Source organism: Nycticebus coucang, chromosome 21, assembly GCF_027406575.1.
Source record: "Nycticebus coucang isolate mNycCou1 chromosome 21, mNycCou1.pri, whole genome shotgun sequence".
NCBI lineage: Eukaryota > Metazoa > Chordata > Mammalia > Primates > Lorisidae > Nycticebus > Nycticebus coucang.
The window spans coordinates 66100224-66125316 of record NC_069800.1 but is presented as its reverse complement, the minus strand read 5'-3'; the positions used below and the strand labels follow the sequence as shown (position 1 = coordinate 66125316).

The 25093-nt window shown below is 56.5% G+C and overlaps 1 protein-coding gene across 2 annotated transcripts in view; it reads left to right on the top strand.

Annotated features, from left to right (window-relative positions):
* The window catches only part of LAMA5 (laminin subunit alpha 5), a 50714-nt gene that overhangs the window by 11220 nt on the left and 14401 nt on the right, over positions 1-25093 (top strand). For both annotated transcript variants that reach the window (XM_053573486.1, XM_053573487.1), the window contains exons 3-40: positions 1118-1235; positions 2002-2120; positions 2215-2385; positions 2484-2581; positions 6921-7036; positions 7152-7270; positions 7355-7445; positions 7709-7843; positions 8031-8093; positions 13980-14120; positions 14217-14354; positions 14430-14564; positions 14641-14775; positions 14846-14983; positions 16134-16186; positions 16418-16523; positions 16723-16775; positions 16868-16973; positions 17373-17472; positions 17653-17809; positions 17891-18029; positions 18153-18295; positions 18372-18478; positions 18593-18746; positions 19009-19169; positions 19272-19380; positions 20370-20467; positions 20547-20748; positions 20836-20962; positions 21471-21610; positions 21998-22113; positions 22250-22461; positions 22854-23058; positions 23289-23433; positions 23571-23711; positions 23820-23981; positions 24176-24277; positions 24379-24462. In XM_053573486.1, the coding sequence (XP_053429461.1) occupies positions 1118-1235; positions 2002-2120; positions 2215-2385; positions 2484-2581; positions 6921-7036; positions 7152-7270; positions 7355-7445; positions 7709-7843; positions 8031-8093; positions 13980-14120; positions 14217-14354; positions 14430-14564; positions 14641-14775; positions 14846-14983; positions 16134-16186; positions 16418-16523; positions 16723-16775; positions 16868-16973; positions 17373-17472; positions 17653-17809; positions 17891-18029; positions 18153-18295; positions 18372-18478; positions 18593-18746; positions 19009-19169; positions 19272-19380; positions 20370-20467; positions 20547-20748; positions 20836-20962; positions 21471-21610; positions 21998-22113; positions 22250-22461; positions 22854-23058; positions 23289-23433; positions 23571-23711; positions 23820-23981; positions 24176-24277; positions 24379-24462 (4839 nt within the window). The remainder of the gene's footprint in view (positions 1-1117; positions 1236-2001; positions 2121-2214; positions 2386-2483; positions 2582-6920; positions 7037-7151; positions 7271-7354; positions 7446-7708; positions 7844-8030; positions 8094-13979; positions 14121-14216; positions 14355-14429; positions 14565-14640; positions 14776-14845; positions 14984-16133; positions 16187-16417; positions 16524-16722; positions 16776-16867; positions 16974-17372; positions 17473-17652; positions 17810-17890; positions 18030-18152; positions 18296-18371; positions 18479-18592; positions 18747-19008; positions 19170-19271; positions 19381-20369; positions 20468-20546; positions 20749-20835; positions 20963-21470; positions 21611-21997; positions 22114-22249; positions 22462-22853; positions 23059-23288; positions 23434-23570; positions 23712-23819; positions 23982-24175; positions 24278-24378; positions 24463-25093) is intronic.

Genomic DNA, 25093 nt, shown 5'->3' with positions numbered 1-25093 from the left:
TTAGGGACCACAGGCCTTTCCTGGGGGCTATGGCCTCCACCTGCAGGGAGCTATTCCTTTGGGTGGGGGTGGAGTCACCTGGTGCTCAGACTATGGGGGGGCTGGTGGGGCACCCATAGAGGATTGAGTCCAGCCCCAGCCTCCAGCTCCAGCCTAGAAGGGGCTTCAACCGCCACAGGCAGCTGCTTCCAAGGGGCAGGTCAATCCCCACATGCCTTCCCTTCTTCAAGGAGCTTGTTCCTGACAGGTCAGGGTGACTCTAAGGAGCCAGCCCCAGGGGCAGGCACAGGACCAGTAGGGCCATTTTAGATGGGGACAGACATGTGGTTGGGGCAGTGATGACAGGGGTGGGATGTGATCAAGCCTGGCTTCCAGTGGGAGGGAAGTGGGGGTTAAGGGGAGCAGGGCCTGGAGGGAGAAGGAGGGAGAACGGCTGGGGTGGTGGTGAGACGGGCTGTAGTCCAGGAGGGCCTCCCTGAGGTGGTGTCTGAAGTACCCTGTGAGGACTGTGCTGAGGTAGGGCCCCACCAATCCCCAGGGGTGCAGAGAAATGAGGTTGTGGGCACCTCCCTCAGACCTGCGTGGGGCTGACACAGGGAGACGGGGGTGGGGTGGGGGGCAGAGGTGGGCTGGGGGCCCAGTCCCGGGCTAGTGGGGTCTTCTCAGCTTGGCTCACATTTGGAAGGCCCATTTTCTAGCCTGTTTCTAGGACTCTACGCTCCATGCCACCCATGGGCCCGTCAGTGGGTGGTAGGGCAGAGCCTGTCCTGGAAGGGGTGTGGACTGTCAGATGTGCTGGGAGTTGGACTTGATAGGTGGTGGGGCACTGTCTGGCTGCCTATTATGGCTGGATATCTTGCTGTGGGGACACTGGTATGTGCTCCTATCTCTGCCTTGATCCCACTGCCTCAGATACCAAAATTTAGGGGATACAAGGGGGATACCAAGGCACCTCAAGCTTGGGTGGGGACACTCCTGAGAGGGCTGACCCCTGTGTTCACGACTGTCCCTGGCATAGGCCCTGTGTCCTGCACCCATCTGCCCCAAGCAGGCAACCCAAAGATGCCCCGTGTCTGCTGTGGCAGGGAGGGGCCCTGACACGCCTTGGTCCCCACAGGTTTTCCATGTAGCCTATGTGCTCATCAAATTTGCCAACTCTCCTCGGCCAGACCTCTGGGTGCTGGAGCGATCCACAGACTTTGGTCACACCTACCAGCCCTGGCAGTTCTTTGCATGTGAGTCTGGGAGCTGTGGGGCCTGGTGGGGGTGTCTCTGCTGGGGCCGCCATGGCCATGCTCTCTAGAGGTCTCCAGTCACCAGCCCAGCCCTCGGCCCAGCTCCTGTGTGGGTTGGGACTGTCCATCCAAAGACTGGGAGGCAAACGGGAATTTATCAGCTCACATCCCCGACGTCAGGCACAGCTGGGCTTGGGCTGATGGCGCCTGGAATCTTGATGCCATCTCTTGGCTTCTTCTGGGCTGGTTTCATCTGCAACAGCTCCCTGCAGTGACACAAGGCCCTGGCGGCTCCCGGCTTGCATCCTGCCAGCTCAGCTGCCTATGTCAGGAGAGCTGGGGGCCTGGCACTTGCTCACTGCAGCCTTTGGCCACCTGCCGTCCTGACTGGTCTCACATTGGCAGGGCAGGCCAGGCCTGGCCGCAAGTCCTCCAAACTCTGGGGCCTGAAGATGGGGGAGGGGCAATTCTCTCAGGGCAATTAGGGACTGTCCCCAAGAAAGGAGAGGAAGATGGCTTGGGGGGCACCTGCTCTTTACAATATTCTAGGGATGTGGAGTGCAGGTGGTGAGCTGGCACAGCGCACACCAGTCTCCAAGTCCTGCTGGCTGGCAGAGCCTTGGTGGGGTGACTGGTGAAGGGCAGTGTTCCCAACTCGGGGTGAGGTGTCCAGGCGCAGGGAAGACAAGGGGCCCAGGGTCACTGCCGCTGGCTCCGTAGGCTATTCCGGTAGCTCTAGCCTCTCCTCTTCTGGCGTCTTCTACAGCCTCCAAGAGGGACTGCCTGGAGCGATTCGGGCCTCGGACGCTGGAGCGCGTGTTGCGGGATGACGACGCCATCTGCACCACGGAGTATTCGCGCATTGTGCCCCTGGAGAACGGCGAGGTGGGCCTGGGGCTGTGTGGTAGCGGGGCTGCTGGTCTGAGGGGGCCAGTCAGGTGGGGGCTGCACCCAACCTCGCTGTCCATGCCGTCTGCAGATCGTGGTGTCCCTAGTGAACGGGCGCCCGGGGGCCATGAACTTCTCCTACTCACCGCTGCTGCGTGACTTCACCAAAGCCACCAACATCCGCCTGCGTTTCCTGCGTACCAACACATTGCTGGGTCACCTCATGGGCAAGGCGCTGCAGGACCCCACAGTCACCCGCCGGGTGAGTGTGCCCAGCCTATTCGCAGGGGCAAGGGAGGAGCTGGCTCAGGGTCGGGGGGCAGCCCCAGCCTGCCGGTGCTCACAGGCCTGCGGCTACAGTACTATTACAGCATCAAGGACATCAGCATTGGCGGCCGCTGCGTCTGCCACGGCCACGCGGATGTCTGTGACGCCAAAGACCCCACAGACCCTTTCAGGTGAGGATCTCTCGGTTGAGGCCCCTGCCCCTCACTGTCACTGAAACCTAAGCCTAGGGTAGGAGGCCAGGTTCCATTGCCTACCATGTCACCCACCTCCTGTGTGACCTGAATTTACCTCCGCCCTGTGGGAGTAGAGCTGTGTGCAGACTCCCAGGGTGCCCTGCTGCCAGCAGAGGTGGGGCCTCCTTTAGCCCCCATGTGCAGGAAGGTGGCCCTCCCAGTGCGTGCTTGTTCCTGGGCCCCACCCAGAGTCCCTGAGAAGGCAGGGCCCAGGAGTCTGCATCTTCACCAAGCTGCCATCAGGTGTGGCACCTGGGATAGACCCCAGGTGGCTCCTGGCATCCAGTGAGTCCTGGCCCTTGGCTGAGGCAGCCCCAAGGCCTGCTGGGTCCTCCTCGTCTGCTGTGTGTTGCACTCCTAACATGTTCTAGGCTCTGGGGACTCGGGAGGCAACCAGGAACCATGGAGAGGGGTACCTGGCACGGTGCCCTGTGAGCCAAGCGCTGCAGCTGCTAGGGCAGTGAGGTTGGGACAGCAACTTCCTAGGGAGGTGCCCTAGGGGCTTCCAGGGGAACCTGTGGGCAGACCCACCCCATCTACCCCCAGTGCCTCAGCATCCTGCAGCCAGCCCAGCCCAGTTCACACCTGTGGACTTAGGACCTGCCCCTTGCCTTCTTCTGGGGTCTTACAGCCCTGTCCACACCTTCAATTGATAGAGGAGATGGGTAGATGGAGCCCACCACATTCTCACAGTCAGTGTTGAGCAGAGACGTGAGCCCTAGGCCCCTTCAGATGTGACTTGTGGGCCTGGAGGGAGTGACGTGGTCACCTGAGCCAGAGGACTCAGGCGTGTTGCTCCCAGGAGCCTCAGACCTGGCAGCATAGCTGCAGGTGCTGAGCTGGAGCATCAGGATTAAGTGCCAAGTGGGAGCACAGCTCATGAGGGCTGGGAGCAGGGCCCAGCAAGTATCCATGTTGTCCTTGGATGAGAGGAAGGCCCTGGCCAGGAGCTGCCAGGAGCAGGGCCTGTCCAGGTCTGCTGGGGAGGTGGCAGGGCTGAGTACCCTTCCCAGAACTACAGATCCCAGCAGAGCCCCTGTCACCACATAGTGTCCCAAAGCCACTGCCTGGCCCTGCTCTCCATGCAGGCATGACTCACCACCCTGGCCCCTGCTCGTGGGAGGGAAGCCTTTGCCTCCAGCAAGCTTGTCTCTGCCCCATACACCACCCCCTCCCCCGCCACCTGCCCCTTCCCACCTCCATTTGCACCACGATGGTCAGTGCTTGCTGCCGGCCCAGCTCTGTACCAGACCCCACATTACGCCTGCCTTTCCCTGATTTGGAAGTTAGATGTTTTGTCTTTGTGGTTATCTCTAGGTTTCCTTCCGAGCTTTGTTTACTGTAGCGGGCGGTCACCTTTCCTTTTTAATAAGCATACCCAGCTTAACCAAATCCAGACTTAGTGAGCTGTCATGCCTCCTCCCAGGAGGTAGCCGAGAACATGTGGCATTTCTCTAGCTTGGTTTCATCACCAGTGACCATGGAGTCACCTGCGTGTTCCAGTTCATCCCTTGGAACTCAGTCTCCTTCCTCCTGAAATGTGTCCCTTAGTTGTTTTATTGCCGTACAGTCTGCAGTGATCACCCCCATTCTTGAATGATGGCCGACTGCAGAGTTCTTGGTCGACAACTGTCTCTCAGCATTTCAGAGAAGTTATTTCTCTGTCTCTTGGCATCTGTTGGTGCTGGGGAGAGCTCGTCATTGCCCCAGTGTCCATCCTCCCTTGGGTATGCTGTGACCCTCCCTGTGGATGTTCTGCAGAGTTTCTCTGAAATGGTGAGGAGGGGACTTGTTTTATGCTACTCAGGCTTATGGTTTTTGAATCTGAGAATGCGTGTCTTCCTTAACTCAAGACCGTCCATGGCCACCGTCTCTCTCCGCTGGTCTCCTCTCCTTCCGCCTCTTCTTTCCCGGGACACAGATGCCTCCACCGTCATGGCCTCCTTCTGTCTTGTCATCTCTCATGCTTCCCATCAGTTTCTTTTTTTGTAGAGACAGAGTGTCACTTTATGGCCCTGGGTAGAGTGCCGTGGCCTCACACAGCTCACAGCAACCTCCAACTCCTGGGCTTAAGCGATTCTCTTGCCTCAGCCTCCCGAGCAGCTGGGACTACAGGCGCCCGCCACAACGCCCGGCTATTTTTTGGTTGCAGTTTGGCTGGGGCCGGGTTTGAACCCACCACCCTCGGTATATGAGGCCAGCACCTTACCGACTGAGCCACAGGCGCCGCCCCCCATCAGTTTCTTTTCAGAGCTGTCTTTTGGGTAGTTTCTTCAGCTCCTCCAGTTCACTAAATCTCTGCTCCATAGTGTCTGATCTGCAGCTTAGCCTCTTTGTTGAGTCTAATTTCTTAATTTCGTCTTTTGTTTCTAGATGTTCTGGTTAGTTCTTTTTTACATGTCCCTATCCTTCATAGCATTATGTTTTTTATTATGTTGAATATTCCTTTCTTTATAATAATTTTAAACATTCTTTTACAGTTTCTGCTACCTTGTTCCATCACATGAGGTTCTTGGGGTCTGATCCTGCTGCTTGTTGTGACTCTTGACTCTGTTGCCTTCTTTCTTTCTTTTTTGCTTTCAATTCAGCTTGCTTATTCATTCTTCTTCGTTTGAAGTTTTTTAAAATTTTTATTTATTTTTCTGTTCTTCCTTTGGCATTTCTCTTTCTCTTTGCCTCCCAAGTAGCTGGGATTACAGGCACCTGCCACAACGCCCAGCTTTTTTTGGTGTTGGTAGAGACGGGGTTTCACTCTGGCTCACTCCTGTTCATACTGGTCTTGAACCTCTGAGCTCAGGCAGTCCACCCGCCTCGGCCTCCCACAGTGCTGGGACTACAGGCGTGAGCCACTTTTTTCTCTTTTTTTTTTTTTTTTTTTGCAGAGACAGAGTCTCACTTTATCGCCCTCAGTAGAGTGCCGTGGCGTCACACAGCTCACAGCAACCTCTAACTCCTGGGCTTACGCGATTCTTTTGCCTCAGCCTCCCGAGTAGCTGGGACTTCAGGCGCCTGCCACAACTCCCAGCTATTTTTTTTTTTTTTTTGCATTTTGGCCATGGCTGGGTTTGAACCCCCCACCCTTGGTATATGGGGCTGGCGCCCTATTCACTGAGACACAGGTACCGCCCTGTCATCTTGTTCCTTTGCAAGGTCTTCAGCAGGGTTTTATCTCAGTATTTCCTGTATGTCTTGGCTTGGAAAGAATCCCTCTAGGACTCCGGAGTTCCTAATACCACATTTTGTATGAATTTCTTGGTTTAGAGGTACTCTGACTACATAGACTTTTGAAAAGTGAAAGACTAACTTCAGGCCCCTGGTTAAAGATCCTCACAGAGGAGGTTAAGACAGACCTCCCTCTTTGCTGCTTACCTATGGCGGTGGGCAATTTATTTTCTAATTCTTTCATTGAGGTTGTGGCTCTTCTGGGTGTTTCTGGATTCTGCGAACTAGTGTTGACTCCCAAGGCTCTATGGACCCCCGTGGAGGATGGCACTGGATTCCCCGAGCTTCTGGGGTCCTGCTTGGGGAATGCATAGCCCTGGAGCCTCAGAGCAGACAGAGTTCGGGGTTGGGTTGCACTTCTTGCGTGCACCTGGCTGAGTTGCTACAAGTGTGTGCCAGGAGGCCAGGCTTTGTCCTGATTATTTCTGAGACATTGGTGGCTCCAACCTCAGGCCTCGTCTGTGACTAGCTGTCCCACCACTCACCGGACCACAGGCAGGTGTCCAGCCCTCTGACCTGGTGTCTACCACAGCTGGGAGAGGACGTAGTTCTTGGCCACTTGCCCGTGAGGAGGTGTCCTCCATACATGGGGGGATATGGCTGAGCACAGAGCTGCTGCTGAGTGAGATGTGGGCCTGGGCTACATACATACCCCTTCCCTTGGAGCTGGCTCAGGGGGGCCTGGCCTTGGGTCCTGACCATGGTGGGAAGGCTATAGCTTGATCTTGGAGGACCTGGGGCTCTAGGCTGACCTGCAGGCAAGGGCCACGCGCACCAACCATGGAGTGCCCTACCCCAGGCCCTGATGGTCTTCCCTTTCCACAAAGACCCTACACAGCTCTGGCCATCATGAGACCAGTCTCTCTATTTCCTCCCAGCCTTGTCCACCCCCAGGCTGGGCAGTTGGGTCAGAGCCACTGTGGCCAGAGGATGTGGGGGTCTGGGTATATGCAGGGCAGGAGAACATAGGCCCCTTCGGGGTGCGGACCAGGGGGCCTGCCACCTCTGTCCTTGATGGTAGCCTGGACCCCTCTTGTCCACGTGTCCCCCACAGACTGCAGTGTGCCTGCCAGCACAACACCTGTGGCACCTCCTGTGACCACTGCTGCCCTGGTTTCAACCAGCAGCCATGGAAGCCAGCGACTGCCGACAGTGCCAACGAGTGCCAGTGTGAGTGCCCCCACGTCCTGTACGTATCCAGGCACAAGCTGCCGGCACCCGTGCCTCATGGGTGTGCCTGAGGGCCATGGAGGGCACACTGACAGCTGAGCCCCCTCCTCTCCAGCCTGCAACTGCCACGGCCATGCCAAGGACTGTTACTACGACTCTGAGGTGGATCAGCGCCACGCCAGCCAGAGCCAGGATGGCACCTATCAGGGGGGAGGTGTCTGCATCGACTGCCAGGTGGGCCAGGGGAGGACTGGGGTGGGCTAGCACCAACCTGGAGTGGGGACACTCTTGTACTCAACAGCCCTGCCCCCACCCCAGCATCACACGACCGGCATCAACTGTGAACTCTGCCTGCCCGGCTTCTACCGCACCCCAGACCAGCCACTAGACTCACCCCACATCTGTCGCCGTGAGTGGGTTCATCTGGGAGGCATCCTGGGCCTGGGGTCTGCCCTGAAAAGGGTGTGCTTTGAGAGGACAGTCCAAGCTTCAGGGCCTGCAGGTCAGGCTTGGGATAGGACCCAGAGCCCTGGCACCTCCCTGGGAGGCCTGGCCTCAGTCTCATGCCTACTACCCAAATTGTAGACACAGAAACTCCCCATCCTAGAGCCCACCCCTTGGGGCCTCATGGCTCTGGCCTTACCTGGCCCTTGGCTCCTGGCCCCTGCCCAGGCTGCAACTGTGAGTCAGACTTCACTGATGGGACTTGTGAGGACCTGACCGGCCGCTGCTGCTGCAAGCCCAACTTCACTGGGGAGCGGTGTGACATGTGTGCTGAGGGCTTTGTGGGCTTCCCGCACTGCTACCGTGAGTACCTGGCAGGGGCGTGTGCCTGCTGCATGTGGGACCCAGGGCGCCCTGTGGGGGTGGGGCCCCGGCCTGGACCCCTTTTGACCTTGCCTGCATCTCTAGCTGTGTGGGAGACCCAGGGTGGTGGTAGGTACTGGGATTCAAGAGGACCCAGCCAAAAACACATGGTGTGTCTTCCCTGCAGCTGTGCCCTCATTCTCCCCCAATGACACAGGGGAGCAGGTGCTGCCAGCCGGACAGATCGTAAGTAAGTGTCCCTGAGGTCCCCAAGGTCCTTTCCCTGCCCTGGGGCCGTGACCCACAGGCAGCTCCACAGGAGGGCCCTGAAGAGAGGCCAATCTCTCACTGTGGTCCCCTTGTTTTTGCTTCATTTCTGTTTATGCAAATCATCCCTATTTTTTACAACCTTTTTGTGAAAACCTTCAAAAATACAGGCAAGTATAAAGGTAAGGAGAAAGGTCATCTGGGATGGTGCCAGCTGCTGATGGCCCCTCATGCTGCCCAGACCCTCTCCGCTATGCTCTTGGTTTTCACAGACACAGAGGTGTACCCGCAAACTGTCCTGTCACTGCGTCTCCACCTATGTCACAGGAACGGGGCAGCATTTGTTTAACCAACCCCTAATGATTAGAAATGGTGGCTCTTTCCTTTTGATTTTTCTCATGGCCTGAAGAGAGAAATATATCCTTTTTTTTTTTTTTTTTTTTTTTGTTGGTAGAGACAGAGTCTCACTTTATCGCCCTCGGTAGAGTGCCATGGCATTACACAGCTCACAGCAACCTCCAACTCCCGGGCTCAAGCAATTCTCTTGCCTCAGCCTCCCAAGTAGCTGGGACTACAGGCGCCTGCCACAATGCCCGGCTATTTTTTTTTTTTTTTTTTTTTTTTTTTTGGTTTTTGGCCGGGGCTAGGTTTGAACCTGCCACCTCCGGCATATGGGACCAGCACCCTACTCCTTGAGCCACAGGTGCCACCCACGCCCAGCTATTTTTTGTTTGCAGTTCAGCCGGGGCTGGGCTCGAACCCGCCACCCTCGGTATATGGGGCCGGTGCCCCACCAACTGAGCCACAGGTGCCGCCCTTCAGTTGCTTTTTTATTTTCTTTCTCTTCTGTTATTGAACATGCTGCAACCCGGGTTGCTGTCTCATGTGAGTCTCCCGCCTGAGGGCACAGCTTTCCCCTTGGTGTCTGGCACCTTACTCAGTCTGTGGGACCGACTCTTCCCATATTTGTTATATCATCCATTTCTTATGAGTCATGTGTTTTTCTCCTGGTCTTTGTGTTTTGGTGCCCAGTTGTTACCTGTTTAGTTGAACCTGCCAGGGTTGTTCTGCTGGGTTACAGCTGGGTTGTGGTTGGTCAGAGCTCCCAACCAAGTATCCACTTACATCTACTAGCGCTTTCATAGTTTTTAGGTTGAAATGTTTGGTTTTTTGTTAATAGGGTAAACCAAGGTTTGGCATATGTTTTCTGAAAAGGCCCAGACAATAAATGCTGTGGCCTTTGAGGGCCACGAGGTCTCTGTGGGGAGGACTCGGCTCACAGCTGTGGGTTGTACTTTGGAGGCAGTGGCAGGCTGTGGACACACACAGGCTTGTCCACCCGCCGGCAACACTGTTTCCGAAAGCAGGTGGAGGAGCCAGGGACTGCGGTCTGCTAATCCCCGGTATAAATACTAAGATTTCTCCTTTTCCCACTGGCCCTTGGTAGGTACTCAGTGATTACTGGTGTTTGTGTAGTGTCTCACTTTTAATATGTCCATTGTACAGGTAATTATGTTAATATCTTTCCTAACGGGGACCCATTGTTGACATAACATTTTTTTATGTCTGTATTCATAAGTGAGGCTGGATGGGCGATGTCTTATCTTGGACTTACAAATACTTGAGAAATGATCCTTACTTTCTTAAACTCCAGATGTGTTTAAAAATCACAGAAATTGGGTGGCGCCTGTGGCTCAGTGAGTAGGGCGCCAGTCCCATATGCCGGAGGAGGTGGGTTCAAACCCAGCCCCGGCCAAAAACCACAAAAAAAAAAAAAAAAAAAAAAATCACAGAAATTATCTATTTGTTAAAAGCTTGATAGAACCTAACATAAAAAAAATCTGGTTCTGATACCTGTTTTTCAGTGGAGATTTTAGATTAAGGTTTTAATTTCTTTTATGGTTATTGTATTTATTAAGTTTTCTATTTCATCTTAAGTCAATTTTGGTTATTTATATTTTATTTGCAAATTGTCTATTTTATTTGGATTTCTTTAATGTAGCAGCATACAGTTATGTTCAACATCCTATTGTAATTTTTAAATTTCCTTTCCTTTTTGTGATCTGTTTTTCTTTTTTTTTTTTTTTAACAGTCTCACTTTGTCGCCCTTGGCAGAGAGCTGTGGCATCACAGCTCACAGCAACCTCCAGCTCTTGGGCTTAGGCGATTCTCTTGCCTCAGTCTCCCAAGTAGCTGGGGCTATAGGTGCCCGCCACAACGCCCGGCAGTTTTTTGTTGCAGTTTGGCTGAAGCCGGGTTCGAACCTGCCACCCTCGGTTATATGGGGCCGGCCCCCTACTCAGTGAGCCACAGGCACTGCCCCCTTTTTATTATCCGCTTTTCTTTTCTTTGTTGATCAGACCTGATGGGAATTTCTTAAATTTATTGGTGTCAGGTGGCTCAAAGGAGTAGGCGCCGGTCCCATATATCAGAGGTGGTGGGCTCAAACCCAGCCCCCGCCAAAAACTGCAAAAAAAAGAAAAAAATTTTATTGGTGTCTTCAAAGTATAGCTGAGGTTATGTTGACAAGATCTTCTGGTGTGTGGGCGGCGCCTGTGGCTCAGTCGGTAAGGCGCCGGCTCCATATACCGAGGGTGGCGGGTTCAAACCCGGCCCCGGCCAAACTGCAACCAAAAAATAGCCGGGTGTTGTGGCGGGCGCCTGTAGTCCCAGCTACTCGGGAGGCTGAGGCAAGAGAATCGCTTAAGCCCAGGAGTTGGAGGTTGCTGTGAGCTGTGTGAGGCCACGGCACTCTACCGAGGGCCATAAAGTAAGACTCTGTCTCTACAAAAAAAAAAAAAAAAAGATCTTCTGGTGTTTTCTGTTGTGTGGTTTAGGGGAGAGCTTTTGCTTTCTTTTTTTTATATATATATTTTTTTTTATTTTGTAGTTTTGGCCCGGGGCTGGGCTCGAATCTGCCACCCCCGGTATACGGGGCCGGCACCCTACCTCTTAAGCCACAGGCGCTACCCTGAGCTTTTGCTTTCTAATATAATAAATTTTGAAATAAAATATTTAATTCTTTTTATGCACTTTCTTTGATTTACTGATTTTTTTCACATCCTAAATTATTACTTTCTGTCTCTCTTAATTATCTTATTTTTTTTTTTTATTGTTAAATCAAAGGGTACAATGTGCTGGTTTCATATATAATCTGAAATATTCTCATCAAACTGTTCAACGTAGCCTTCATGGCATTTTCTTAGTTATTGTATGTAGACGTTTGTATTCTGCCTTTAGTAGGTTTTGCCTGTACCCATTCTAAGATGCACCGTAGGTGTGGCTTGTCTCTCTTAATTATCAACAAAAACGTTTAAAGCAAAGATTCTCAGTTTAGGATGAGTTTAGTCCACAGGAAACATTTGGCAATGTCTAGAGACATTTTGATTGTTACAATTGGGGGATGTAACTGTCGTCTGGTGAGAGGTGCTGCCAACATCCTATAATAACGTGCGGGATAGGTAGGCCCTGTCCACACAATGAAGAATTATCTAGCCCAGAATGTGCCGAGGTTGGAAAACCTAAGTTTAAAGCTATAAATTTTCCTTAGAGTATAGCTTTGGTTCGGTATATCCTATGGGGTTTGAGATGCTATGTTCTTACTATTATTCTTAAATAGTGTATGATTTTGGTTTTTGTTTCTCTTTTGACTTGGGTGTCTATGTTTATTCCACATGGTGAGATTTCCCTCCTGCCCTTTTTCATGGCTATCCAGTTCTAGTTTGTGTCGTGGTCAGAGTTAGTGTACTGACAATTTCTGCCTCTTTTTTTTTTTTTTTTATTAGATGGAGTCTCACTTTGTCATCCTCCATAGAGTGCTGTGGTATCACAGCTCACAGAGACCTCAAACTCTTGGGCTCAAGCGCTCCTCTTGTCTCAGCCTCCCAAGTACCCACCACCATGTCCAGCTATTTTAAGAGACAGGGTCTCACTCTTGCTCAGGCTGGTCTCAAACTCCTGAGTTGAGGCGATCCGCCCGCCTCGGCCTCTCGGAGTCCTGGGGTTACAGGCGTGAGCCTCCCCGCAGGCTGACAATTTCTGCCTTTTGTCTTTGGAATTTGAGATTTCCTTTGTTTCTCACCTAGAATATGACCATTTTTAGATTGTTCTATGGACATTTGACAGGACTGTGTGTTCTCTCTGGGGTACCAGTTTCTCCACATTAAAGCAGGGTTGTTGTTATTACGCCGTTTAAACCCTCTGTCCTTGCTGAGTTTGTGTCTGTGTGAGCCGTCACATGCTCAGACTGCGCCTCAGTCTTTCTCTGACCGTGGCCTTGCAGTGTTCACAACTTTAGGCTTATGCACTTCGGGACCTCCTGTGCCTGCCCTGGAGGTTCGTGTTTGCTGTGTCTCTAGGGGGCGTCCCTGAGTTCTCAGGGCATGACATACCTTTGTCTCCTTGATGCCATGGCCAAACGTCCTGTCCAGCTGGTGCTTCTGTCCCCACCCACCTCCGTGTTGGTGTCTCTCTGGCTCCCTTCACACAGCTCTTGGTTTCCCACCTGTCTGAGCCCTTGGTTAAAGAGCCATTGGCTGGCATTTCCTTTTAGACAAATGGGCTGGGTTTTTTTTTGTTTTTTTTTTGCAGCTTTTGGCTGGGGCTGGGTTTGAACCTGCCACCTCCGGTATATGGGGCTGGCACCCTACTCCTTGGAGCCGCAGGCGCTGCCCGCCAGTTTGGTTTTTATCTTATGAAAGGAGACATGGCCTGGTGCTTTGATGGTCCTTGCTGCCCTTGGTTGGGGCTTGGTCCTGTCCTTACTATATCATTTCTCCTTTCTGCTTAAATGTTTTCTTTTCTTTCTTTTTTTTTTTTTTTTTATTAAATCATAGCTGTGTACATTAGTGCAATCATGGGGTACAATGTGCTGGTTTTATATACAATTTGAAATGTTTTCATCAGACTGGTTAACATAGGCTTCACAGCATTTTCTTATTGTGTTAAGACATTTATATTCTACACCTAGTAAATTTCACATCTACCCTGGTAAGATGCACCTTAGATGTGGTCCCACCAATTGCTTCAATGTTTTCTTTTCTCACTTTTGCTAGTTTGAGAACAAAATGTATTTTGGTTTCAGTCTGTTTGTGTGTTGATGTCTGTGCTCCCTCTGGGGAGGATTCTCTAGTTCTCTTGGTCTGACAGGTGGTTAGCCTTACATTTTTCACAAATATCAAACCTTTACTTTTATCAGTAATAAAAATTAAATTGTATTCACGACCCTCCTTTCATACGTAAGTTAACACATTTAACATGTTCCTTCTTCCCAATTCCTAGAATTGTTTGAAAAGAAATGAGAATTTTTGGCTCGGTGCCCATAGCACAGCTGACCATGTGCACCCAGGCTGGCGGGTTTGGACCCCGCCTGGGCCAGCTAAACAATGACAACTGCAACACAAAAGTAGCCGGGCGTTGTGGCGGGTGCCTGTAGTCCCAGCTACTCGGGAGGCTGAGGCAAGAGAATTGCTTAAGCCCCAGAGTTTGAGGTTGCTGTGAGCTGTGACGCCACAGCACTCTACCAAGGGTGACAAGTGAGACTCTGTCTCAAAAAATTTTTTTAAAAAGAAACGAAAATTTTCTTCGCAGCCCGTCAGGATCTTGTTCTTACGTTTCTTTCTCATGACACGCTCAGTTGACTTGGAGTCCTCATGATGGACAACTGATTAAATGCATTTATAGCATCCTCATTTTACTGTGTGCCACTGTTTCCCCCAAACACTGGCTTTCCTTTTTTGAAATCTTACTCTTTCAATTTTCTAATTAGAGTTGTATAAAACTTGTGAAAAGAGTTCATGAAGAATAGTTTTCCAGGGGAGAGGGGGGTCTGCAGGGCATCTGAAATATCTGCGCCCACCCCTCCCTCCAGACTGTGACTGCAGTGCTGCCGGGACCCAGGGCAACGCCTGCCGAAAGGATCCGCGGGTGGGACGCTGCGTGTGCAAACCCAACTTCCATGGTGCCCACTGTGAACTCTGTGCCCCAGGGTTCTATGGCCCTGGCTGCCAGCGTAAGTCCAGCCCTGTCCCCACCACCTCCCTGTCCTCAAGGCAGATGTCGGGAGCCCAGCCCCTCTGACCGAGGGTGTGGCCCCACCTCCCTGCAGCCTGCCAGTGTTCCAGCCCCGGAGTGGTAGATGACCACTGTGACCCTGACACAGGCCAGTGCAAGTGCCGGCTGGGCTTCGAGGGAGCCGCGTGCCATCGCTGTGCCCCTGGCTACTTCCATTTTCCCCTCTGCCAGCGTGAGTGATGCCTCCCCAGGAGGGCACGGGTGTATGGAGCTGGAGGCCTACTGTGACACCCCCTCCCGTCTGCAGTGTGTGGCTGCAGCCCTGCAGGGACACTGGCCGGAGGCTGTGACGAGGCTGGCCACTGCCCTTGCCGGCCCGAGTTTGCTGGCCCTCACTGTGACCGCTGCCATCCAGGCTACCACGGTTATCCTGACTGCCATGGTGAGCTGAAAGCCATGCAGAGAGGGGCTGGGCTACCACATCCTTGCACCAGGGCCTGACCCCATTGTCCCTGCAGCCTGTTCCTGTGACCCCCGGGGAGCCCTGGACCCCCTCTGCAGTGCAGGTGGTTTGTGCCGCTGCCGCCCTGGCTACGCGGGCGCCACCTGCCAGGAATGCAGCCCCGGCTTCCACGGCTTTCCCGACTGCGTCTGTGAGTGCCTGGGAGGAGGTGGAGAGGGTACCACCCCCACCATGAGCCCACACTCTGCCTTGTCCCACAGCCTGCCACTGTTCCGCGGACGGTGCCCTGCACGCAGCCTGTGACGCCCAGAGTGGGCAGTGCAGCTGCCGGCCCCGCGTGACTGGGCTGCGATGTGACATGTGTGTGCCTGGTGCCTACAACTTTCCCTTCTGCGAAGGTGAGCAGGCTGGGCCAGGCAGGCAGGGCTGTGTGTTGGATGCCGTTCATTCCCATCTATGTGCTGCTCACATGCTGCATTTCTTCCTGTGATTCTGGTCACGTGTGTTGTGTGACCACATCCATGTGCTGTGCTCACATGGTGGCGCTCTGCGCTGTGGTCCCTCTGTGTGTGTCTGTGTGCTCAGTGACGCACGCATGTGCTATCCGTGTGTCTGTGCTGAGTGACACGCATGTGCTATCCGTGTGTCTGTGCTGAGTGACACATGTGCATGCTATCCGTGTGTGTTCGTGTGCTGAGTGACACGCATGTGCTATCCGTGTGTCTGCTGAGTGACACATGTGCATGCTATCCGTGTGTGTGTCTGTGTGCTGAGTGACACACACATGTGCTATCCGTGTGTCTGTGCTGAGTGACACATGTGCATGCTATCCGTGTGTGTGTCTGTGTGCTGAGTGACGCACACATGTGCTATCCGTGTGTCTGTGCTGAGTGACACATGTGCATGCTATCCGTGTGTGTTCATGTGCTGAGTGACACGCATGTGCTATCCGTGTGTCTGTGCTGAGTGACACATGTGCATGCTATCCGTGTGTGTGTCTCTGTGCTGAGTGACGCACGCATGTGCTATCCGTGTGTCTGTGCTGAGTGACACATGTGCATGCTATCCGTGTGTGTTCATGTGCTGAGTGACACACATGTGCTATCCGTGTGTCTGTGCTGAGTGACACATGTGCATGCTATCCGTGTGTGTTCATGTGCTGAGTGACACACGCATGTGCTATCTGTGTGTGTGTGCTGAGTGACTCGCATGTGTTATCCATGTGTGTGCATGTGCTGAGTGACATACATGTGCTATCTGTGTGTGTCTGTGTGCTGAGTGTTGAAGCACCTGTTCACGTGGCTGTTTGTGTTTACACGCAGTGGGTCATCATGTGTGTTCACGTCTGTACTTGCACGCTTGTCCACATGGGTGCACAACTGTCTTATGTGGCATGAGCTGTGTGGTGGGGGCAGCGCTTGCCCGTGCAGATGGTGGGTGCGTGTGCTGCTCTAACTCCTGGGGGCAAGGGTTCTAGCTAGGTCCAGCAGCACTTGTCTTCAGGGTCTGTCACTAAGGAGTGGCCAAGGCTTGGTTCTCTCCCCACAGTGGGCTCCTGCCACCCTGCTGGCCTGGCTTCAGCTGATCTTGCCCATCCTGAGGTGAGCCCCAGTGCCCGTGGAGTTGGGGGCAGGGCCCGGGCCTAGTCTCCAGCCTGGTGAGCTGGCAGCGTCTTGCTGCTGCTGCTGGTCGTGGCAGCTCAGGCCTGTTTGCTCCTGGGCTGGTTCTCTGCCCGCTCCAGAGGCCTGCTGGGCCCCTTGTCAGCTCTGAGGCTGAGGGTTCATGGGCAAAAGACAAGAGACCCCTGGACCTGCAGTCTCCTCCTCTCCTAGGCACAGCCTTCCTGCACATGCCGGGCTCATGTAGAAGGGCCAAGTTGTGACCGCTGCAAACCTGGGTTCTGGGGGCTGAACCCCAGGACCCCTGAGGGCTGCACCCGTGAGTCTGCTCTGAGGGAATGTGGGGTGCTAGGGAAGTCTGAGAGGGCCTCCTGTCCCCCCCTCCCTGCCCTCCTGCCCTCCTGTCCCTAAATCCCTAACCCACTGCCCTGCCCCCTCTTCCCTGCTCCAAACTCCTGCTTTCCTGCCCCTGCCCTCTTGACCCCCTTGGATCTCAGGCCTGCTCTGCTCCCCCCCAGGCTGCAGCTGCGACCCCAGGGGCACACTGGGTGGAGTTGCTGAGTGCCAGCAGGTGAGTCTGAGGACCGAGGGTGGGGTGGGGGCTTTGGACAGGGCGGGTTGGGACCCTGCCTGCCCTGTCCCACTTTCTCCCTTGGCTCCCAGGGCAATGGCCAGTGTTTCTGCAAGCCCCACGTGTGTGGGAGGACGTGTGCAGCATGCAGGGACGGCTTCTTTGGTCTGGACCGGGCTGACTACTTTGGATGCCGCAGTAAGCCGGCCCCCAGCCCTCAGACTGCAGGCCTGCCTTTTCTCAGTGCACAGTGGAGAGGCCCAGGGGGACAGAGGGGCCTAAGCATGACCGGACCCAGGTGTCGGCCCAGTGTTTCCGTGCTGGGGTGGAAGAGTGGGCTTGGCCTCTGTCCTGACCTGCAGCCCACTCCCTTCCACCCTGCCCCTGTGTGGTGTTGATGATCAGTCCCAGCCCCAGACTGGCTCTGTGGTCCCGAGAGCCCCGGGTAGCCCTAGGGCATCTTGTTGGCATCTAGGCTGCTGCTGCTCTGGACTAAGGGAGGCAGAGACTGAGGGGGACCTGTGCATGGGCGAGGCAGGGTCTTGAGCTGGGGCCGGCGGGGGCTGGCAGCATCTGACCCCACTCCCTCTCATGCAGGCTGCCAGTGCGACGTGGGTGGTGCGCTGGGCCAGAGCTGTGAGCCCAGGACCGGTGTCTGCCGGTGCCGCCCCAACACCCAGGGTCCCACCTGCAGCGAGTAGGTGTCCCCCGCAACTGGGCTAGGGGGCTGGGGGAGACAGCTTATCCTCTGGGCTTTCCCATGTTCCTCTCCATGGAGCACCTGGGCCTGGCCATCCCTGGGGATCCTGGCCAGCTGAGCAGAGTCAGTGCCTGCCCCGGCCAGACAGGGTGGCTGACTAGCCCCTGCCATGGCCAGGCCTGCGAGGGACCACTACCTCCCAGACCTGCACCACCTGCGGCTTGAGCTGGAGGAGGCAGCCACGCCCGAGGGCCATGCCCTGCGCTTTGGCTTCAACCCCCTGGAGTTTGAGAACTTTAGTTGGAGGGGCTACGTGCAGATGACACCCATCCAGGTGGGTGCCCAGCAGCCCTGGCAGGGCTGGGACCAGGCTGACAGTGGCCAGGGAAAGTGACCCAGTGTCCTCCCACCCCAGCCCAGGATCGTGGCCAGACTAAACCTGACCTCCCCTGACCTATTCTGGCTCGTCTTCCACTATGTCAACCGAGGGCCCACGAGTGTGAGCGGGCGTGTCTCCGTGCGAGAGGAGGGCAACTTTGCCACCTGTGCCAACTGTGAGTGGGGCCACAGGCCACCCAGACTGGCTCCCCAGGCCATGTGTGGGTGGGGGAAGTACATCCTGGGTGGCCCCAAGGGCTAAGCTCAGGGGTCTCACCCCATACCTCACCCCCACACAGGCACAGAGCAGAGCCAGCCTGTGGCCTTCCCGCCCAGCACAGAGCCTGCCTTCATCACTGTGCCCCAGAGAGGCTTCGGAGAGCCCTTTGTGCTGAACCCTGGCACCTGGGCCCTGCTCGTGGAGGCTGAAGGGGTGCTCCTGGTAAGGTGGGCACCTGGGTAGGGGTGGGGTGGGCCTTTGGCCGTGGACCTCACACCCACCTCCAATCCTCCGCCAGGATTATGTGGTTCTGCTGCCCAGCGCCTACTACGAGGCAGCCCTCCTGCAGCTGCGGGTGACAGAAGCCTGTACCTACCGCCCCTCCCCCCAGCGCTCTGGGGAAAAGTGAGGCCTGCTGTAGAATTGGGGTGGGGCTGGCCCCACAGTGCCCAGGATACCCCCTATCAGCTCTGGGGACCTGGGTGCACCTGGAGCTGACCATAACCTATGTCCCACCAGCTGCCTCCTCTACACCCACCTCCCCCTGGATGGCTTTCCTTCCACCACTGGGCCTGATGCCCTGTGTCGCCATGACAACAGCCTGCCACGGCCCTGCCCCACGGAGCAGCTCAGCCCCTCACACCCACCCCTGGCCGCCTGCCTGGGCAGTGATGTGCGTGTCCTGGGACCCCATGGAGGGGTGGGCATTGTGGGATCTGGGCCCAGGGATGAATGTCCCATGCAGGACACGGGTGAGGGCAGTGCCAGGCAAGGTCCTGGGTGGCAGAGCCTGGCACACATGGCCCCCCATGGACATGACCCTGTTTGTACACGGGTCAGCTGTGACCTCGGCAGACTCAGACCAGCTCCTCCCCCACCTGGAGCTGTCCAGGCCTGGGGTTGGGGGATCCTCTCATCACCCTGTGTTCCCCCAGGTGGACATCCAGCTTCAGGTGGCAGTTCCGCAGCCAGGCCGCTATGTGCTGGTGGTGGAGTATGCCAATGAAGACGCCCGCCAGGAGCTGGGCGTGGCCGTGCAGACCCCCCAGCGGGCCTCCCAGCAGGGGACACTCACCCTCCACCCCTGCCTATACAGGTGGGTGGGGGCCAGGGCAGGCGCTGGGCGGGGCAGGCATGTGGCTCTGCCGTGGTTTACCCTGCCTGGGCTGCCCTGCCGCTGATGGCCCCTTTTCCCCAGCACTCTGTGCCGGGGCGTGGCCCTGGACACCCAGGACCACCCAGCCGTGTTCTACCTTGACTCAGAGGCCAGTGTCCGGCTGACAGCTGAGCAGGCACACTTCTTCCTGGTAAGGCCTCAGACCCTAACCCTGCCATGGGGTCCCCAGTTCCTGTTACCAGGCAGCTGTTAGTGCTGCCTGGTGTATTTCTCCCAGAATCCCCACACCGTGCGGCTGTCCTTCCACCTGCACTTGGTGTTCATCGAGCTGCTTTAGACCCAGCAAAGTCCCCGGAGTCATAGTGCCCCCGGCCCAGAAACAACAGGGCCCACCCCCCACACCCTCAGACCCCAGACTAGCTACCTCCTGGCACGACAGCATTGGCCAGTTGCCTGTTCTGGAACACTCTATGAATGGGTCAGTTGCCTGTTCTGGAGCACTCTATGAATGGGTCAGTTGTCTGTTCTGGAGCACTCTATGAATGGGTCAGTTGCCTGTTCTGGAGCACTTTATAAATGGGTCAGTTGTCTGTTCTGGAGCACTCTATGAATGGGTCAGTTGCCTATTCTGGACACTCTATGAATGTCGGCCAGTTGCCTGTTCTGGACACTCTATGAATGGGTCACAGTGCGCTCTGTTGAGTTGTGTCCCCATCAGCATTGTTTCCAGGGATGTGTGCGGCTTGCTCTTCTGAGTCACCCCTCCCCTTGGCTTTGGGGCTTCGTGAGTTACGGTCTGTGGTGTTTGTTCCCCACGTACCTGCATTGTGGTGACTGCACAGGGAATGGGTTGCCTGTTGGTGACCTGTGCAGGCTGAGCATGACCTGTGCCCCATCCTGTGGAGCAGGAGATGAGGGTGGGAGGAGGAGGAGGAAGGGTGGCGGGGGAAGAGCTATGAGGGACTTCGGGCCCCAGAAATGCCACTTGGTACTATGTCTGGAGTGGGGTTTGTGCAGCTTCAGCTGGTGGAGGCTTCACAAAAAGGGCAGGATGCAGTGCTGGATGCTTGGGTTTGGACAGGACTCCTGGGCCTGAGCTGTGAGACCAGCTGTCCCCGTGCCACCTGCACCTCCTGTCCACCTGGCCCACGGACATCTGCCTCTGGTCTCTGCCTACAGCATGGTGTCACCCTGGTGCCTGTGGAGGAATTCAGCTCAGAGTTTGTGGAGCCACGGGTCCGCTGCGTCAGTAGCCATGGCACCTTCAGCCCCAGCAGGTGGTGGGGCTGGGAGGGGCTAGGGGGCCGGAGGGGCCAGCTGCCAGATGTCCAGGACTCACCTGTCACCTCCCACCAGTGCTGCCTGTCTGCCCTCGCGCTTCCCGAAGCCACCACAGCCTGTCGTGCTCAGGGACTGCCAGGTGTTGCCCCTGCCACCTGGCCTCCCCCTGACCCGCTCACAGGAGCTCACACCGGGTTCACCCCCTGCTAGCCCCCAGCCTCGACCCCCTACTGCCGTGGATCCCGACACGGAGCCCACCCTGCTGCGTCACCCCCAGGTGAGGGCCTGGGCCGGGCCAGAGGCGTGTGTCAGGCAGAACCTCTGGTGACCACAGCTCTGCTGCTCATCATGCCTCTCCCCGCAGGGCACTGTGGTCTTCACCACCCACGTGCCCACCCTGGGCCGCTACGCCTTCCTGCTACACGGATACCAGCCAGCCCACCCCTCCTTTCCCGTGGAGGTCCTCATCAATGGGGGCAGAGTCTGGCAGGGTGAGCATTGGGTGGGTAGCAGTGGAGTGGCTGCTGTGGGTCATAGGCCAGGTCCCGAGTGCCACAGGCTGGCCTGTGGTACCTGGCTGTGAGCAGTGGGTCCACTCCTCGACTGCTGTCAGTTCTCAAAGCAGTGCCCAGGGCTCCTGCAGGTGGCAGCCCCGCCTCCGTCCCCATTCCCAGAAAACTCCCACACCTGCCTAGGCCATTGGGTCCCTTTTGTGCTCCCGTCACACATGGTGAGCTAAGAGCACAGCCCAGGGCCCAGCTGGTGGTTCATGCAGTCCTTAAGGATGCATCTTATTCTCGGCAAGTCTGGGAGTATACCCAGGGGCGCCCTGTGTGACCATGGCTGACCCACATGGGTCAAGGGGCTGTCCTATGGGCAGATCATCTGTGTCAGGTGGGTGCTCCTTGGTGGCCCCAGCACCATTTGTGTCCCCTCCACAGGGCTGTGGAGCCAGGGGAGTCAGGGCAGGGGCCCAGCTATACCTTCCTTCCTCTCTAGGTCATGCCAATGCCAGCTTCTGCCCACATGGCTATGGCTGCCGCAACCTGGTAGTGTGTGAGGACCAGGCCCTGCTGGATGTGACAGACAGCGAGCTCACTGTGACTGTGCGTGTGCCTGAGGGCCGGTGGCTCTGGCTGGTGAGTCCAAGTTGGCATGCCACTTGAGCCTGGCTGTCCTTACGCTTGTCACAACACCTGGGTCCCTGAGCTGGGGTGTGTCTCCTGCTGGACCTGCTGTGGTCCGGCTATGTCACGGACCAGGGTAGCAGCCTCCATCTCTAAAGACCTCCAGGTCAGCCCTGGGAAGCTCTAGAGGGCCCTGAGAGCTGAGGCACTGTCCTACCACCTTGGACAGGGTGGTCTTTCCTGGAGGTGGAGCTTGGGTGATAAGGAGGAATGGGAGGAATGTGTGTCCAGCATGTGAGGACATGGGCACAGGCCAGGGCATCTTTGGCCCGTCTCTGAGAGCCTCCCTTATTGCCCTACCCACCTGTGGGCTCTGGCCACACTCCCCTGATCCCCCAGGATTACGTGCTTGTGGTCCCTGAAGACGCCTACAGCTCTAGCTACCTCCGGGAGGAGCCCCTGGACAAATCCTATGACTTCATCAGCCACTGCGCTGCCCAGGGCTATCACATCAGGTGGGCCTGGCAGGGTGCTGGGCTGGGGCTAAGTGGGGACGTGGGCCTGGCACTGCCTGATTTCCTGCCCCCAGTGGGCAGGGGCTGGGTGGGGACGTGGGCCTGGCACTGTCTGACCTCCTGCCCACCCGTGCAGCCCCAGCAGCTCATCTCTATTCTGCCGAAGCGCTGCTGCCTCTCTCTCCCTCTTCTATAACAATGGGGCCCAGCCTTGTGGCTGCCATGAAGCAGGTGCCACAGGCCCCACGTGTGAGCCCTTTGGGGGCCAGTGTCCCTGCCGTGCCCATGTCATCGGCCGCGACTGCTCCCGCTGTGCCACCGGCTACTGGGGCTTCCCCAAATGCAGGCGTGAGTGCCCAGCACGGGAGCGCCAATGGGGGGGGGGGGCTGGTGCTAGAACTGGGGGGCTTTCCAGTGCAGGAGTGGAGGGGTCTGGGCCAGAAAGTGTAGGCACAGTGGTCAGAACGGTCTGGAGCCTGGCAGGCCAGCTCTGCCACCTGCTATCTGTGGCCCTCAGGCAGCAGTGGCGCACTTGGCCACACCTTGGTGGCATTTCAGGACTTGGCGAGCTGTGCGGGAGGTTTAAGGACCAGCAGACATTGATTCCAGGCAGCTACTGGCCAGCAGAGGAGCTGCCTAAGGCTTGGGGCCTGGCTGGGACACAGCCCCCAGAGGAGCAGTTGGGGCCTCTGAGTGGGGTGGGAGGAGGACATCTTGTCAGCCCCATGTCCGCCCTGCAGCCTGTGACTGTGGCGCCCTCCTGTGTGAGGAGCTCACGGGCCGGTGCATCTGTCCACCCCGCACCATACCTCCTGACTGCCTGCTGTGCCAGCCACAGACCTTCGGCTGCCACCCCTTGGTCGGCTGCGAGGAGTGTAACTGCTCAGGGCCTGGTGTCCAGGAGCTCACAGACCCTGCCTGCGACAGGGACAGTGGCCAGTGCAGGTGAGAGCCTGGAGTGGGTGTCGTGGCCTCTGGGGGTCTTCCAGCTGGGATGGCACTTGCACTTTCCAGTGGGTCCTGACATTCACCCTGTCCTGTAGTGCTCCCTGGGCCCACCATGCACTCTCCATTCTCTGAAGACGCTGCCTGGGCGGCAGACTCCTGTGGGCTCTCCCTTCAGCCTCAGTGACCTGGGGCTGGGGGGAGGCTCAGCTGGCTCCCGGTCCCCACAGGTGCAGATCTAATGTGGCTGGGCGCCGCTGTGACATCTGTGCTCCAGGCTTCCACGGCTTCCCCAGCTGCCAGCCCTGTGACTGCCACGAGGCAGGCACTGCTCCCGGCACGTGTGACCCCATCACAGGCCAGTGCCGCTGCAAGGTCAGCCATCTTGGGGATGGGGGCCTTCCCGGAAGCATGTGGGGGAGCTATCCCAGTGGGCAACCCGGTGGCAGTGAGCCCTGCAGCCTTGGGCACCCTGCGTGTGGCCAACTGACCTGTTGCCTGTCTGCCCCCAGGAGAATGTGCAGGGTCCAAGGTGTGACCAGTGCCGCCTCGGGACCTTCTCCCTTGATGCCATCAACCCCAAAGGCTGCACCCGCTGCTTCTGCTTCGGGGCCACTGAGCGCTGCAGAAGCTCCGTCTACACCCGCCAGGAGGTACGCCAGCGCCTGCCAGGTCCCAGGCTGGGGTGTCATCTTCTTAGGAGGGCATGTTGGGATGTAGGGTAGACATCCAACCTTGTCACCACCACTGTGTTGCTGCAGTTCGTAGACATGGAGGGCTGGGTGCTACTGAGCAGTGACCGGCAGGTGGTGCCTCACAAGCGGAGGCCAGAGGCAGAGCTGCTCCATGCGGACCTGCGGCATGTGCCCGAGGCTTTCCCTGAGCTATACTGGCATGCCCCACCCTCCTACCTGGGGGACCGCGTAAGCATGGGTTCTGGGTCTGGGGAGGGCACTTTAGGACAGGCAGGACCTGGGGGGACTGGGAGTGGGCAGAGAGGGTATGTCCAGGGACAGGGAGCCCCTGGCCCCAGAGCCTAGTGCTGGGGGTCAGGACCACTGGTCAGGCCCTGAACCTGTATTTGGGGTCCAGCCAGGTCACCTCCCTCTGCTTCTAGGTGTCATCCTATGGTGGGACCCTCCGCTATGAGCTACACTCAGAGACCCAACGGGGAGACGTCTTCATCCCCACAGAGAGCAGGCCGGACGTGGTGCTGCAGGTGGCAGTCAGGGTGGACCAGGAGGCAGGCAGGCAGCTGGCCCCATGGGACAGTGGCCCAGTCCCATCTCTGGCCCTCACCAGGCCCATGTCCCTCTCCAGGGCAACCAGATGAGCATCATGTTCCTGGAGCCAGTGTACCCTGTGCCCGGCCACGTTCACCACGGGCAGCTGCAGCTGGTGGAGGTGGGTGGTGTGGAGCATCCAGGGACCCTAGGGCTGCTGTGCCCATTCTCGGTGACAGAAAACAGGGTCCAGGAGCAGAGGGGCGATGGCAAGTGGAGCTGTGCACCCATTTGTCAGGCTTTCTCCATCTGGCCATCTGTGTGTGTCACGCTCTTGTGACCTGCTAGTCTGTGAATCCCTGATCACCAGTGGGTAAGCTGCTGTCCCACTGCTTGGTGGCGTTCAGCTCCCTCCTATCTGAGCCACCTGTCTGTCTGGTGGCCCCTTCCTTCTCCCTCTGACCTGCCATCTGCCTGGTGGCCTCTTCCCTCTCCCTCTGACCTGCTAGTTCTCTGCTCATCCCACAGGAGCTGGGTGTTATTTTCAGCACAGACTCTTTGTTGGGCTCTGGACAGCAAATGTCTTCTCCCTTTCTTTTCTCTCCGGCATTTTTGGCCAGCAGCCTTTGTGTTTTATGTACTCAGATTTGTTTCTTTCATTTGTGCTTAATGGTTTGTGTCTTGTTTAAGCAAGTTTGTCTCTCCAAGACTGGAGAGACATCTTCTTTTTTCTAAACTGTTTTCCATGCGTGTGGACTTGACTTTTGTATGTGAGTAAGGCAGAGTTTAGGGGCTGGCTGTCTACATGGGTG